Source organism: Biomphalaria glabrata, chromosome 13, assembly GCF_947242115.1.
Source record: "Biomphalaria glabrata chromosome 13, xgBioGlab47.1, whole genome shotgun sequence".
Lineage (NCBI taxonomy): Eukaryota > Metazoa > Mollusca > Gastropoda > Planorbidae > Biomphalaria > Biomphalaria glabrata.
This window is the reverse complement of record NC_074723.1, coordinates 31,433,331-31,447,667: the sequence shown is the minus strand read 5'-3', so window position 1 is coordinate 31,447,667 and position 14,337 is coordinate 31,433,331. Positions and strand designations below refer to the sequence as shown.

The 14,337-nt window shown below is 35.2% G+C and overlaps 2 protein-coding genes across 5 annotated transcripts in view; one reads left to right on the top strand and one right to left on the bottom strand.

Annotated features, from left to right (window-relative positions):
• The window catches only part of LOC106074975 (cytochrome P450 2J6-like), a 20,109-nt gene extending 18,105 nt beyond the window's left edge, over positions 1–2,004 (bottom strand). Inside the window, exon 1 of one of the 3 annotated variants that reach the window (XM_056007507.1) lies at positions 1,801–2,004. The gene's annotated coding sequence lies outside the window, so the exon portion shown is untranslated. Of the gene's footprint in view, positions 1–895; positions 1,014–1,800 lie in introns of those variants that run through there. The other 2 variants (XM_056007508.1, XM_056007506.1) reach the window with 2 other exon arrangements.
• LOC106070862 (fibrinogen C domain-containing protein 1-like) lies at positions 1,217–14,337 on the top strand. 2 transcript variants are annotated; one of them, XM_056007510.1, is made up of 5 exons: positions 1,217–1,370; positions 6,883–6,962; positions 10,458–10,515; positions 10,702–11,115; positions 13,350–14,337. In XM_056007510.1, exons 3-5 carry the CDS (start codon positions 10,500–10,502, stop codon positions 13,997–13,999), a joined length of 1,080 nt encoding a protein of 359 aa, XP_055863485.1. In that variant the 5' UTR covers positions 1,217–1,370; positions 6,883–6,962; positions 10,458–10,499; the 3' UTR covers positions 14,000–14,337. The 2 variants fall into 2 exon arrangements, with proteins under 2 accessions (XP_055863485.1, XP_055863484.1); XM_056007509.1 differs by lacking the exon at positions 1,217–1,370 and adding an exon at positions 5,557–5,708.

Genomic DNA, 14,337 nt, shown 5'->3' with positions numbered 1-14,337 from the left:
TAGGTTATGGCTGAAAAAAAACCCAACTATAAATACTTTTAATTTTACACTGCTCATAACTGCTGTATAACTCATACAAACTTATCTTTTCCCAAATGTTTCCCATAATAATTTTTACTTTATCGTCCAGTCTATATATATATGTCTATGGCGCTGTCTTATGCAAAAGGGACATCACTGATATGATATTCAATAATAATAAAAAAATATATTATTAGTTTGTTAATTCCCCTGAGTCTCAAAAATTAGAAACTGTAAATAATTTATTAATGAAGTGATCTTTCTGAAATAAAAAGATGACTTTAATTGCAATCTTTCAGCTTAAAACAATAATCAAAAGATTCAAAATGTTCATTATTGAATTTTTAAATTTAAATATTTTTTTTTTACTGTGATGAAAAAAAAGATTCACTGTGTGTAGTAGTAGTTAAGAAAAGTTTCAGCTTTCAGACCTTCCCATCTATGGGGCAGATGATGTAAAGGTCATCTGTCACTGTGGCCCATGGTTAACGAGGATGTCATGTGGTCAGCCCAACGACCAACCCCTTTATTTTTCCACAACTAATGTCAGGCACCTAATTAGAACTGGGCGGACTTTAAATATCCCGAAATGTAAAAATCCCAGTCTTCACCAAGATTCGAACCCGGGACCCTCCGGTTCGGAAGCCAAGCGCTTTATCACTCGGCCACCGCTCCTCATCAGGTAATAATAAGAAACAAAAAAACTATCTCAAAAGTTTGGTATTAAAGTTGATAGCTTTTTGCTAGCACCAAATGAGAGGCTGACAAATACTACACAAGACTAAATAAAGAGGAAAAGATAGTCAAGAGTTCACTGATCTATAAAGAAAATGAATGTACTATGTAGTATAAAGAAGAAAAAACAAACACTTACTTCGATTCATGAGACAACGCCAGTATTTATTTAAAACAAAGATTTTTTTTTTCTATACCACATGACCTGACCAGCGATCAGTTTCTCTTGATATGACTAACTCTTTAGCGCAAACAAGAGTACATAACTCTGATCTCTCTCTGTGGCTCTCTCTTTATCAGTCTTCCTCTCCCTCTCCCCCTCTCTCTCTCTTTTCTGTCTCTATCTCAACTCATTACGTTACAGACTATTAAATTTCTTGATAATTGTTCAAGTCACACTGGTCAAGGATTTCTCTCTGGTCACGCTTGTCCTATTAACTACCAGGACGTTATGTTGACTTAGAGATGTTGTTGTAACTTGAACTGATAAGAAAGTTTCCTACAGTCTGAGACATGAGATTATCACTTGTCTTCGTACTATATAGACCAGTATTCTCTCCCTTGTCACTAGAGTTATCGTCGCTTTCTGTGATTTTAAAGTTTGTCTACTTCAGGTCAGTTGGTTTTTTAAAATAATAATTTGTATACATTTCAATTCTGGTGGCCCGGTGGCTGAGTGGTAAAGCTAAGCTTCCGAACCGACGGTCCGGGTTCGAGTCCTGGTGAAGACTGTGATTTTTTATATCGGGATCAACAGAGCGACTCTGAGTCCACAGGTCCTGACTATAGTTGGGGAAAAGTAAGGGCGATTGGTCGTTGTTCTGGCCACATGACATTCTCGTTAATGCTTGGACACAGAAACAGATGCCAAATAGATCGTAAGGTCTGAAAGGTGAAATTCATTTACTTATTATTCGAAATGCTATCAAATTAAATATTTGTGTCCCTTTCTCATGGGAATGAAGTGAAATTTTATGATTAATCTGTAAATTCGTTCTGATATCATAATTAATTAATTTCCTTCTGAGAACAAATTATACTTACATTTGCTTGTCATGAATTTATAATGAAATAATAATTTAGAAGATAAAGATGACACAAATGAACTTATATCACCAACATCATCAAAACAAACTGAAACTTTGAAAGATATCAAGTTTGATAACATTTCCTCCCAAAGAAAGAAATATCAAATACACTCAAGGAACATCCAAAAATCTTTACCGGAGTTCCTGTCCAAACAAGAATAATACAGCGTAAAATTAAGTCGACAAATGACAAGCATAAAATGTCACGTATTTAACCTTGACCTATTTACTACAAAGACCGAGTAGCCACGTGAAATACTGTAATCCGTATTAATCCTCGGACTCGATGAAAAAAGTATTTATTATGTAGAGATTTTATTGAAAATAAATTAAACAAACTATTAGAATAAGAGTTACAGTACATTATCAAACATTCGAAATCACCGTATGCTGCTACAATTGTGTTAGTAAGAACTCAAGGTTAACACCAAGAATGTGTGTAAATTTTGGATAGTTAAAAAAAAAGTATACAAATGGTCATGGCCAGAATTTTTATATGCTTGCGAGTCTTGAACGCTGACTGCAGAGCTAGAGAGGAGGATCCTAGCAATGGAATTGAGATTCTACAGAAGGATCCTAGGTATCACATTTAAAGACCGCATTACACACGAAGAGATAGAGACAGGGCTACTACAGCGATTGGACTCATTGGACCCTACTATGACCTGCTAACTATTGTAAAACAATCAAATAAAATCCTTATGGCCATATTGCAAGGTCATCGGGGCTTGCAAAGACCATCTTTCAAGGAATAGTACCAGGAAAAAAAATGAGGCAGACAGAGAAAGTGATGGAAAGACAACATACAAGAATGGACGGGCCTGCCATTGAAAGAGGTTCTATCCAAGGCAAAAGACAGAGGAATAATAAAAAAATCTTGTGTGGTGCCCCAACGGTCCAACAGACTAAGGCATAGGCGAAGGTGAAGGTGGGTGCAAAAAAGTAATTACATGCCATAGGAATGAGTAAACTCTAGAAGTACAATTCAACAGAGTTATTTATTGATTCAGAGAAAAGACAATTTCTTTTATTGACCACATTTGTGTCTTCCGTTAAACGCGAGAGTAACACATCAAAGGAAGGAGATAAAAAAAAACAACAAAAAAAAAAAACCACAACAATATTGCTTTAAAGTTAAACCAAGCTAGAAGTGACATTTATAGGATACAGAGTAACTGGGTGAAAACAAAGGATATTATTGTTGTAACTCAAGGCAAACACTCAACGAAAGGTAGGAGGTAATAATAGACGATGTATTCATTAAAAGCTATCAATAAATAGTTAGACATGGACCTCCGCTATCACGTCGCAGGGAGTAATGTCTTAAGTTCGAAAAGTCCTTCTTAATACTAGAAAAGACCACCAACACACTTTCGCTCCAGGTCTCCCAAACAGTAGGATCACACAGGACATCACTTAGCCCCAGACTGTTCAGACTCCCATAACTTCAGCCGGATCTACACCAGTCCTTCTTCATGTAGAATCAACATGTCTCCTACTACTTGGGTTGAATGGTGCTCTCATGCGCACCATCAGTGTGGCTCGGGAGCGGAGTTACAACAATATTAAACGCATTCTGGACATTAAAGTGATTCTAGTAAAGAATCAAGTTAGGAGTATTCTAGAAATGTGTAAGTTTGACAGATGTTTCATACTGTTATGATATGATTAGGATTTAGTATTTGTTTCGGGAATAAGGGGAAAGTTTTACTTAGTAACAAATGACGTGATAGATGTTTAAATAAGTAAGAACGCTCTACTAGACGCTAGAATCAAGACACTTTCTCATTTACAGTAGGAATCAGAAGAATTCTAGAGACGGGTAGTAATAGAGGGCATCCGACGGTTCCCGCATTGAGTATTAAAAGTGTTTTGTTATTTCAACACTAGCGTCGACTCTATTTATCGATTGTTAGCCTTTCGTCGGTGTTGCTGTTCCAGCTTTGAGCTCGGCATTACCTCCTTTGAGTTTGTATATAGTTCAATTACACATCACCGCGGAAGCGCACAAACAATACACACAAATACAAGCAAAGAGACGGGGATGACCACTAGACCTTTTTGGGAATCACTGGTTTCAATCTTGGATCTAGCTAGAAAATGAAACTTGGCAATTTTCTAATCTTCGTATGTTTCTTTACGTTGCTTGACACTGAGCTGCTTACAACAAATTTTTTTTCCCACTCCCAACGAAGCTCCCTTGACCTCCTTTCAACAGAAGATAGCGTCTACGTGAGAACTCCTCTGCTATTTCCAGGAATCTGACACTACCTCGAAATGTATATACAAAGCTGTATAGATATATTAACCTCTATATAAGGAGATTAAGAGTTTGAGATGACCTGGTAGATTTCAATTAAAAAAAACACGAAAAGTGTTATTATTCTTTAGCCCAGTTGTTCTCAAACTGATACCAATGATGCTTCCTTAGACCGAACACCCCATCGGGACCTTGCGCCACGTGTTTCCTGGCATTTAAACCGTTAGAAAGTCACTGCCCCGGCGTCTGTATAGCACTATTTCTAGTGCTGTATATGTGCTGCTTGCTGTAGGTATCATTGAAAATGGCTCAGTTGGGGGCCTCCATCAAGTAGGGGCCCGAAAGGATCTTATGATTATCCGCACCTCGCCCACCCTGGCTACGCCCCTGTCTGTGAAGTTGATGGTAGTTGATTTGTAGCATCAGACCGATGGTAGACAACTAAATGTTTGTAGGCGTATTATATCTTAACTTATAAAACTTAAAACGACTTGAATAAATTCTTTGTGAACCATATTTAGTATACAAATGGCAAAATAGACAAAATCAACTTGATATGAAATGAAAATAAATTTTGGTAGAATTTAGGAATAATATAAAAGGTATTTAGAACAAAATCGAACTCACTCAAATATTCTTTTCAGTCTCACGTTCTGGAGTCGTCTGCCCCCTGGCATGCTACCCTGCCTCATAGTGGCGCCCGGGTGGACACGATCGTAGGAGGATTAGGCTAAAGGGTAGCAAACAAGACTCCCGTGGGGATGCCTAAGGAGGTGCGAGAGCATCCTCATTGCACTGTGCTTCCACAACCTTGTCACAATCCAGGCGCTGTTCCTCAAGGGGCCGTTACATAAATGAGGTGTCCCGCACGGTTAGCCTGGTATAGAAAAGGAAAATGGCGGGGGTCTTAGTGTACGCGGCCTCTTGCCACGAGTCTGACCCACCCGCCAGACAGAACAGTGTACACTGTTCTCATTCAGGCCGGTGAGAGGGAGCTCTTGTTCACTTTTGCTGGCCTAGAGTTCCAACTCTACCTGACAGTTTCAAGAAGAAGAAGAAGATGAAGAGTCGTCTGCCCTAAGACCGCTGACGACAATGCCACCTATCTTGCATCATTCTTTCTCCGTCACCATAGAAACACACAAAACAAACACACATAGACTCTCCATAACACTCGTCACCATAGAAACACACAAAACAAACACACATAGACTCTCCATAACACTCGTCACCATAGAAACACACAAAACAAACACACATAGACTCTCCATAACACTCGGGAGAGACTTGACGGTTCTGACATAAGACTGATGTGTAGAATCTAGAAACGCATTGGAGAAGACTTATTGAAGTTTGAGACGCTCTACTTTCTCCCCTGCATTATAATCTAAATAAAATAAATATTTACATTTTGGAAGTCAACAGGAGGTTTAACTCTGGCTATTTCTGATTGGCCAGTTTAAGATAAGTTGTTTCCTTTTTTTAAAAAAATATATCTTATAAAATTGTACACATGTTCTTAATCATTTAGTGTTGTCTTAAAATGGGAGCTCTAATTCTACAGGTTATTCTCTGTGCATTTATGGTGCCAGTGTTCAGTTCAAGTAATTTATTTTATTAAGTTGTTCGTAATTTTAAGTTTTTATTTACATTATACCTCCATTGTAGACCAACGTATTGAGGTACAAGTATTTGATGTTATACGTTTAAACCTAGGGTTTAAACTTATATTTAGATCAATTAATTAATTAAGTAGCACTCCTTAGAAGAAGATTAAAAAATAAGGTAATAATATTACATTACCAAGCTAAAAATAATCTATGAAAAAAATAAAAATTACTAAATAAAAACAACAAAGCTTATATTAAGCGCAGCTGTATCAATTAGTTTGGATCAGTCATGCAATTAAGTTTGTAATAGACCTAGACCAACAACAATAAATCTGTGCGAATAGAAATATTTTTACCAATTGTTTTTGTTTATTTCATGCTTTTAGCTTTCTCGTTACGCTATGATCCTATTAATTGTCTAGACCTGTTGTGAAAAAGGAAGGAGAGAAAGACTGGGGTATCAGTTTAAATGTTACCGTAAACGCTTTTTAAAAGCATTTATTAAAAAAAAAAATGAAAGATCTCCATTGGAACTCGACGGCTCAATCCTTTTCACTATACAACACACTAACCGTTGTGCCAGCAAATTTCTTATGTAAATCGAAGGTTTTATAGTTAACTATTGTTAGCTTCAAATTTTAGAGTGGCGACATATACAAAGGGGCTACTATAACCTATACCGCCACATCAGTCAAGAGAACGGAAAGTGGGAGGAAAATAACGAGAAAATGTAATAAAGGGAATAACTCCACATATACAGCCCCACTTCTCGATAAGTAATTTCCCCATGATCGATACAAAACAAAATAATTAATAATTAATTAATAAAAAAATAAGTGGTTAATTTTTTTTATAGATTCATATTTTGTTCGGTAAATAATTATGTAAAGTTTCAACTTAATCAGAGAATGGGTGTAAAAAATTGTACTAGACAGAGTGACTTGAAATATATGTAACCATTAGACTAGCGTCTCTCTCTTTATGAGTAATATTGAATTGTAAGAGAGTTTGAATGTGCCAATCAAAGCAGTGGCAAAAAAGATTGAACAAGAACAACCAGATTAAAACCAGGTTTTGAGATTAGTATCATAGTAATGAAAGTTGTTGATGTACAAAAAAAATATTAAGTTACTTAAATATAACAATGACTCTTTTTTTCCACATTTAGGACCCAAGCTGAAATTTTCAGGAAACGCTGAAATCATCAAAGAGTTCATTGAACCTCTAATATTATCATGCTTTTTGAAGGTAATACAAAGATATCTAATATTAATGTATTAATTTTCAGTGTAGTGTAATCTTTTTTAGGTGGGGAGGAGGGGGGGCTTTTGAATTTACGATTACTTGACTTGAATACATTTGAGCATTGGTGCATTGGCGGCTTCATTATTCACTAAGGTAGAGTTTTTAGAGGCCCGCCTTAGTTTGGGCTATAGTCTTGTACAAAGTAATATTGAATAAAAAACACATTTGTTCAAACTAAGTTTATATGAACCAGTTTCTTATTTTTACCTTAACAATACTAGACGCACAAACCAAGACAAATCTTTTACATGGTTTCTAAAAGTAACACAGACCTTTATTTCACACATATAAAGCCTAAAAACTACCTATCACCTATATTTCACCTATATAACACCTATATTTCACCTCTATAACACATATATTTCACCTATGTAATACCTATATTTCACCTATGTAACACCTATATTTCACCTATGTAACACCTATATTTCACCTATGTAATACCTATATTTCACCTATGTAACACCTATATTTCACCTATGTAATACCTATATTTCACCTATGTAATACCTATATTTCACCTATGTAATACCTATATTTCACCTCTATAACACCTATATTTCACCTATGTAATACCTATATTTCACCTCTATAACACCTATATTTCACCTATGTAATACCTATATTTCACCTATGTAATACCTATATTTCACCTATGTAACACCTATATTTCACCTATGTAATACCTATATTTCACCTATGTAACACCTATATTTCACCTATGTAATACCTATATTTCACCTATATAACACCTATATTTCACCTCTATAACACCTATATTTAACCTATGTAATACCTATATTTCACCTATGTAATACCTATATTTCACCTCTATAACACCTATATTTCACCTATGTAATACCTATATTTCACCTATATAACACCTATATTTCACCTATGTAATACCTATAATTCACCTATGTAATACCTATATTTCACCTCTATAACACCTATATTTCCCCTATATAACACCTATATTTCACCTATGTAATACCTATATTTCACCTCTATAACACCTATATTTCACCTATGTAATACCTATATTTCACCTATGTAATACCTATATTTCACCTATGTAACACCTATATTTCACCTATGTAATACCTATATTTCACCTATGTAACACCTATATTTCACCTCTATAAAACCTATATTTCACCTATGTAATACCTATATTTCACCTCTATAACACCTATATTTCACCTATGTAATACCTATATTTCACCTCTATAACACCTATATTTCACCTATGTAACACCTATATTTCACCTATGTAATACCTATATTTCACCTATGTAACACCTATATTTCACCTCTATAACACCTATATTTCACCTATGTATTACCTATATTTCACCTATGTAACACCTATATTTCACCTATGTAATACCTATATTTCACCTATATAACACCTATATTTCACCTATGTAATACCTATATTTCACCTATGTAGTACCTATATTTCACCTATGTAATACCTATATTTCACCTATGTAATACCTATATTTCACCTCTATAACACCTATATTTCACCTATGTAATACCTATATTTCACCTATATAACACCTATATTTCACCTATGTAATACCTATATTTCACCTATATAACACCTATATTTCACCTATGTAATACCTATATTTCACCTATGTAATACCTATATTTCACCTATATAACACCTATATTTCACCTATGTAATACCTATATTTCACCTATGTAATACCTATATTTCACCTATGTAATACCTATATTTCACCTATGTAATACCTATATTTCACCTATATAACACCTATATTTCACCTATGTAATACCTATATTTCACCTATGTAATACCTATATTTCACCTCTATAACACCTATATTTCACCTATGTAATACCTATATTTCACCTATATAACACCTATATTTCACCTATGTAATACCTATATTTAACCTATGTAATACCTATATTTCAACTATATAACACCTATATTTCACCTATGTAATACCTATATTTCACCTATATAACACCTATATTTCACCTATATAACACCTATATTTCACCTATGTAATACCTATATTTCACCTATATAACACCTATATTTAACCTATGTAATACCTATATTTCACCTATGTAATACCTATATTTCACCTCTATAACACCTATATTTCACCTATGTAATACCTATATTTCACCTATATAACACCTATATTTCACCTCTATAACACCTATATTTCACCTATGTAATACCTATATTTCACCTATGTAATACCTATATTTCACCTATATAACACCAGTAACCTACATGCCATCTATATAACACCTATCACCTGTATATAACACCTGTATTTCATTTTTTGTAACACCTACATTTCACCTATATAACACCTGTCATCTGTATATAACACCTGTATTTCATTTTTTGTAACACCTACATTTCACCTATATAACACCTATATTTCACCTATATAACACCTGTCATCTGTATATAACGCCTATATTTCTCATATAGAGCACCTATATTACACATATTTAAACTTTATAACACTTATCACCTGTATAAATATTGCTCCTTCTGTCTCGGAAGACAATAGATGCGCCCAGATGAGTCACTGGCTTTGGTTAAGTCTTGAGATGGGGCAGAATCTGGAGTTACTGATCAAGCCAATTCAGGAGAAGCAGAGTTTGCCACAGTCCGTGCATGTATATGCATCTGTTCTAGGGCTAGCTGACAGGGGAAGCATTTCTTTCTCTTTTCTTTTTCTTTCTCTATACCTGTATAACACCTGTATCTAACAATACAGATTGCATGCGAAATAATTCTTTACCTACGATGATATACAATGCAAGCGTCATCAAAGGCCTGTAACGTCATAACCTGTGGGCATTAGGGAGTAATGGAGACCAATGGCTCGTTGCCATTGTCAACATGACAAGGTGACAATTTCAATACTCAGACTAGAGCTAAGACAGCTGCATAGATCTTCATGAACATTTGTTACGATTACAACGAATCTTTTCTGTGCTAAAAACAACAACAGAAACATTCACATAAATAGAACAGACACAACATAAAGAGTTCATTGATCGACCACACACACAGACATCTTGATCCTATTCACGTTTCTTAGACAACTAGCCCTGATACAGTCTGACCGAGTAAGCAACGAATGAGATTTTGCACAGTTTGGCTCTAGACTAATCTTGATTGACAGACGTCGTCCACATCTCGATGACAACGTAGTTCTGATGGAGGTGGTGGCTGTTGTCTTCCAAGATTTTTCCGATTTTCGCTGAGACATTTTCGTTCAAAAATTTCGTTTAAAAATGGAAATGTTGTTCGTGTGGTTTTTGATGCTGATAAGGAAAGTTGTACGTTTGATTAAAGTGCATGAATTTCTGACACATTATGACTATAACTAAAGCATTAATCTTTGTTTTTACAAAACTTAATCTTTGCAGAGCTTTAACAATGAAACAAATGAACACCTTAAAGTTCACATTATGTTCATTCAGCATGGTAAGATAGTTGCTTAGTGTATACATTTCTTTTACCTATCCTTTTTGTTCTTATTATGATTTATATGAATACATATTGCTGAGTAAAAGACTTAACATTACTGTTCAAAGTAAATAACACTTAATTGTTTTATTTTCCTTCAAGAGCTTAATTCAAATAATGTGCAATATAATTTACTTTCCTCAGAAACAAATGGGGTTATTTCAACGCTCTCTAAGGATCAGGCTGTTGCAGTCTCTGCAGATGAAAGCTCGACCCATGCCCATGGGAAAATCTATAACAAAGACTTGCAAGACTCTTACCTTCAAGTAATTTGGAAGAATCCGAAGATCTCCGAGTCTGGAAAATATTTCTGCCTAGCATACGCCAAGAATTCTACTGGCCAAGATAGTGTGTTTCAATCCACAGTAACAATAAAAGTTTTAAAACCAAAGGCGGATGATTTGGTCCAGGTGATAGGCCAGCTACTTAAGAGAGTAGATACACTTGAACAACTACTGGAAGGAAATGAAACAAAGTTGAGAGGTCATGACGACCGTAACGTCCAGATAGCCCAAAAGTTCAGTGGTCTTGAAGCACTGAACCTACAGAGAGTTAACGGTAAAGTATTAGATTATGTAATTTTTCATAACCTAACCTCAGTAAGTATTGAAACTATACAAGGCAAACTCTTATTTATTTTCAGAAAATGTAGACCCTTCAATCTTAAAAAGATGATGATGTTTCCATCTGGAGCAGATAACAATGTTTCTATCTAGAGTTGATTTCGATGTTTCTATCTAGAGCAGATTCCGATGTTTCTATTTAGAGCAGATTCCGATGTTTCTATTTAGAGCAGATTCCGATGTTTCTATTTAGAGCAGATTCCTATGTTTCTATTTAGAGCAGATTCCGATGTTTCTATTTAGAGCAGATTCCGATGTTTCTATTTAGAGCAGATTCCGATGTTTCTATTTAGAGCAGATTCCGATGTTTCTTTCCAGAGCAGATTCCGATGTTTCTTTCCAGAGCAGATTCCGATGTTTCTATTTAGAGCAGATTCCGATGTTTCTTTCCAGAGCAGATTCCGATGTTTCTATTTAGAGCAGATTTCGATGTTTCTATTTAGAGCAGATTCCGATGTTTCTATTTAGAGCAGATTCCGATGTTTCTTTCCAGAGCAGATTCCGATGTTTCTATCTAGAGCAGATTCCTATGTTTCTATCTAGAGCAGATTCCTATGTTTCTATCTAGAGCAGATTTCGATGTTTCTATTTAGAGCAGATTCCGATGTTTCTTTTTAGAGCAGATTCCGATGTTTCTATCTAGAGCAGATTCCGATGTTTCTATCTTGAATAGATTCCGATGTTTCTATTTAGAGCAGATTCCGATGTTTCTATTTAGAGCAGATTCCGATGTTTCTATCTCGAGAAAGGACCTATTCTTTCTTAAACAGATACAGATGTTTATATCTTCAGCACATCCCACCTATGACCTGCTAAGCTTATCAAACATTTGTTTGCATAAAAGAAGCACAAAGAACTAAAATACAGCCGTAATTCTTTGTCATTTAATGTTTGTGTATAATTAATGCATTATTGTTTAGTTTAAACGGTTCTCCCATACTCTCTAATCAGATAACTCTTCCTATTCGAAAATTCATTTGTAAATGCATGATACCTGTTAGGCGCTTCCGCGGTGTCTAATGCAGATAAACCAAGCGAAGGTAGCACTCAACGAAAACCTATAACACCAGCGAACGACCGAACAATCGCCATCATCCAATCTAGGCAATCGACGCTGATACTGCACAAGAAGTTTAATAGCAATGAAGGGAACAGTCGAATGTCAGCTAACTCTCTACGTTCATAACAAACTTCTTATCTCTAATGCGTCCCGAAAGTGTTTGTTTACATCAGCTGATATATATCCTAAAGCGGATTCTTGTTTTTACTAGTCACGTCATTGTCTTTAAGTCAAAACTTCCCGTATTTCCGAAACAAATATTTCATTCCTAATCGTGCCATAACATACCTTATTGAATATTTTACAGTACCGTGGGATAGTCTTATGTTAAGATTCTATACATACTATGTTTTATTAACTCGAAACCATATAGAGAGTATGATTAGAAATGAAGTAGTATATAGTATTGTATTTAGTGGGTAGATTTTAATTTTTTTTGTTTGAAAAAAAACGCTGTTTAGAATATGAAAGATAATTACAATCAACTTTGATGACCTTTGACTAGGTGTTTCTTTTGTTATCAAAGCCATTAAATAAGCAGTTAACTTTCTTCAAAATTTTTTTTATTATTGTTTTGCAAAACATTCCTTCATTAATTAACTAATTTTAAGTGATGCATATAGTTTAAAGCCATGTTATCGTCTTCGTTGAACTCATTGAGAGCAAGGGTTCGAACCCTGACCATCGCCATCCTCCTTCTTCCAGCAGCAGGTTTGGGTTAGGATGTAATACCTTCAACTCTGAAGGAACATTGGGAGGCGCGGTGGTTGAGTGGTAAAGCACTAGGCTTCTGAAACTGGGATCCCTGGTTTTAGTCCTGGTGAGGACTAGGGTTTTTAATTTCGGGATCTTTCTGGCGCCTCTGAGTCTAATTGATACCTGACATTAATTGGGATAAAGTAAAGGCGATTGATCTTTGTTCTCGCCACATGACACCATCGTTAACCGTGGGCCACAGAAACAGATGACTTTTTACATTATTTGCCCCCATAGATCGAAAAGTCTGAATAGGGAAATTGACTGACGGAACATTCAAAACCTGTAAAATTAAAAACAGTTTGAATAATTGTGAACAAATATAAACGTTTCGTTATTTTTTTTATCCTCAGACGACATATTGATTTCAACAACCCATAAAACACCGTTCACTTCCTGTCGTGACGTCAACAGCTCAGATGAACGCGTGGTGGTGACTTTAGCTTCCGGGCAAAAGGTCATGTGTGACACCAAGACAGATGGCGGCGGTTGGATTATCATCCAAAGAAGAATTATGGGATATGTTGATTTCTACAGAGGCTGGAAGGAGTATCGTGACGGCTTTGGAGATTACAACATTGGTGAATTTTATCTGGGAAATGAAAATATTCATCAATTAACATCAAAGAAACCACACGAACTCAGAATAGATCTTGAATTTGACAATGAAAATTATTTTGCCCAATACTCAAGCTTTCTATTGCTAGGTGAAGAGGAATTTTATAAACTACAGATTGGGGACTATTCGGGAAATGCTGGCGATAGTTTAGCTTATCAAAAAAACATGTCCTTTAGTACGTATGATAGAGACAACGATAACGCCAGCGGAGAAAATTGTGCGGTGAGTTACTCTGGAGCCTGGTGGTACAATGCGTGCCATATGTCTAATTTGAACGGGGATTGGGGAAATGATGCCTATGGCAAGGGAGTTAACTGGGACGGGTTGACTGGACTTCATGATAGCGTTGTCTTCTCTGAGATGAAATTGCGAGAATTAGACTAGATAATCAACTAATCCTTACCTCAATCAAACTGACATTTTCGTAAACAAGGAAGACTTCTACGGAATAAGTTAATACAATGCTCCATTGTGGTTGTTTTTTTGTTTTTTTTTATAATTTTAAAACAATTTTCGTTGGCTTAAAATTATTTTTTTGATATTAAGATGTACACGATACTAAATAACATAAATACCCTACAAGTATCTAAATAAAGAAGGCAGTTATATGACATGAGATATGTATAGCAAAATGCCAAAATGTTAACTGATTTATTCTTTTTTTCACAATTTTACAAACATTTAAAAGATTACAGAAATAATTAAAGCATTGAAACATTTTA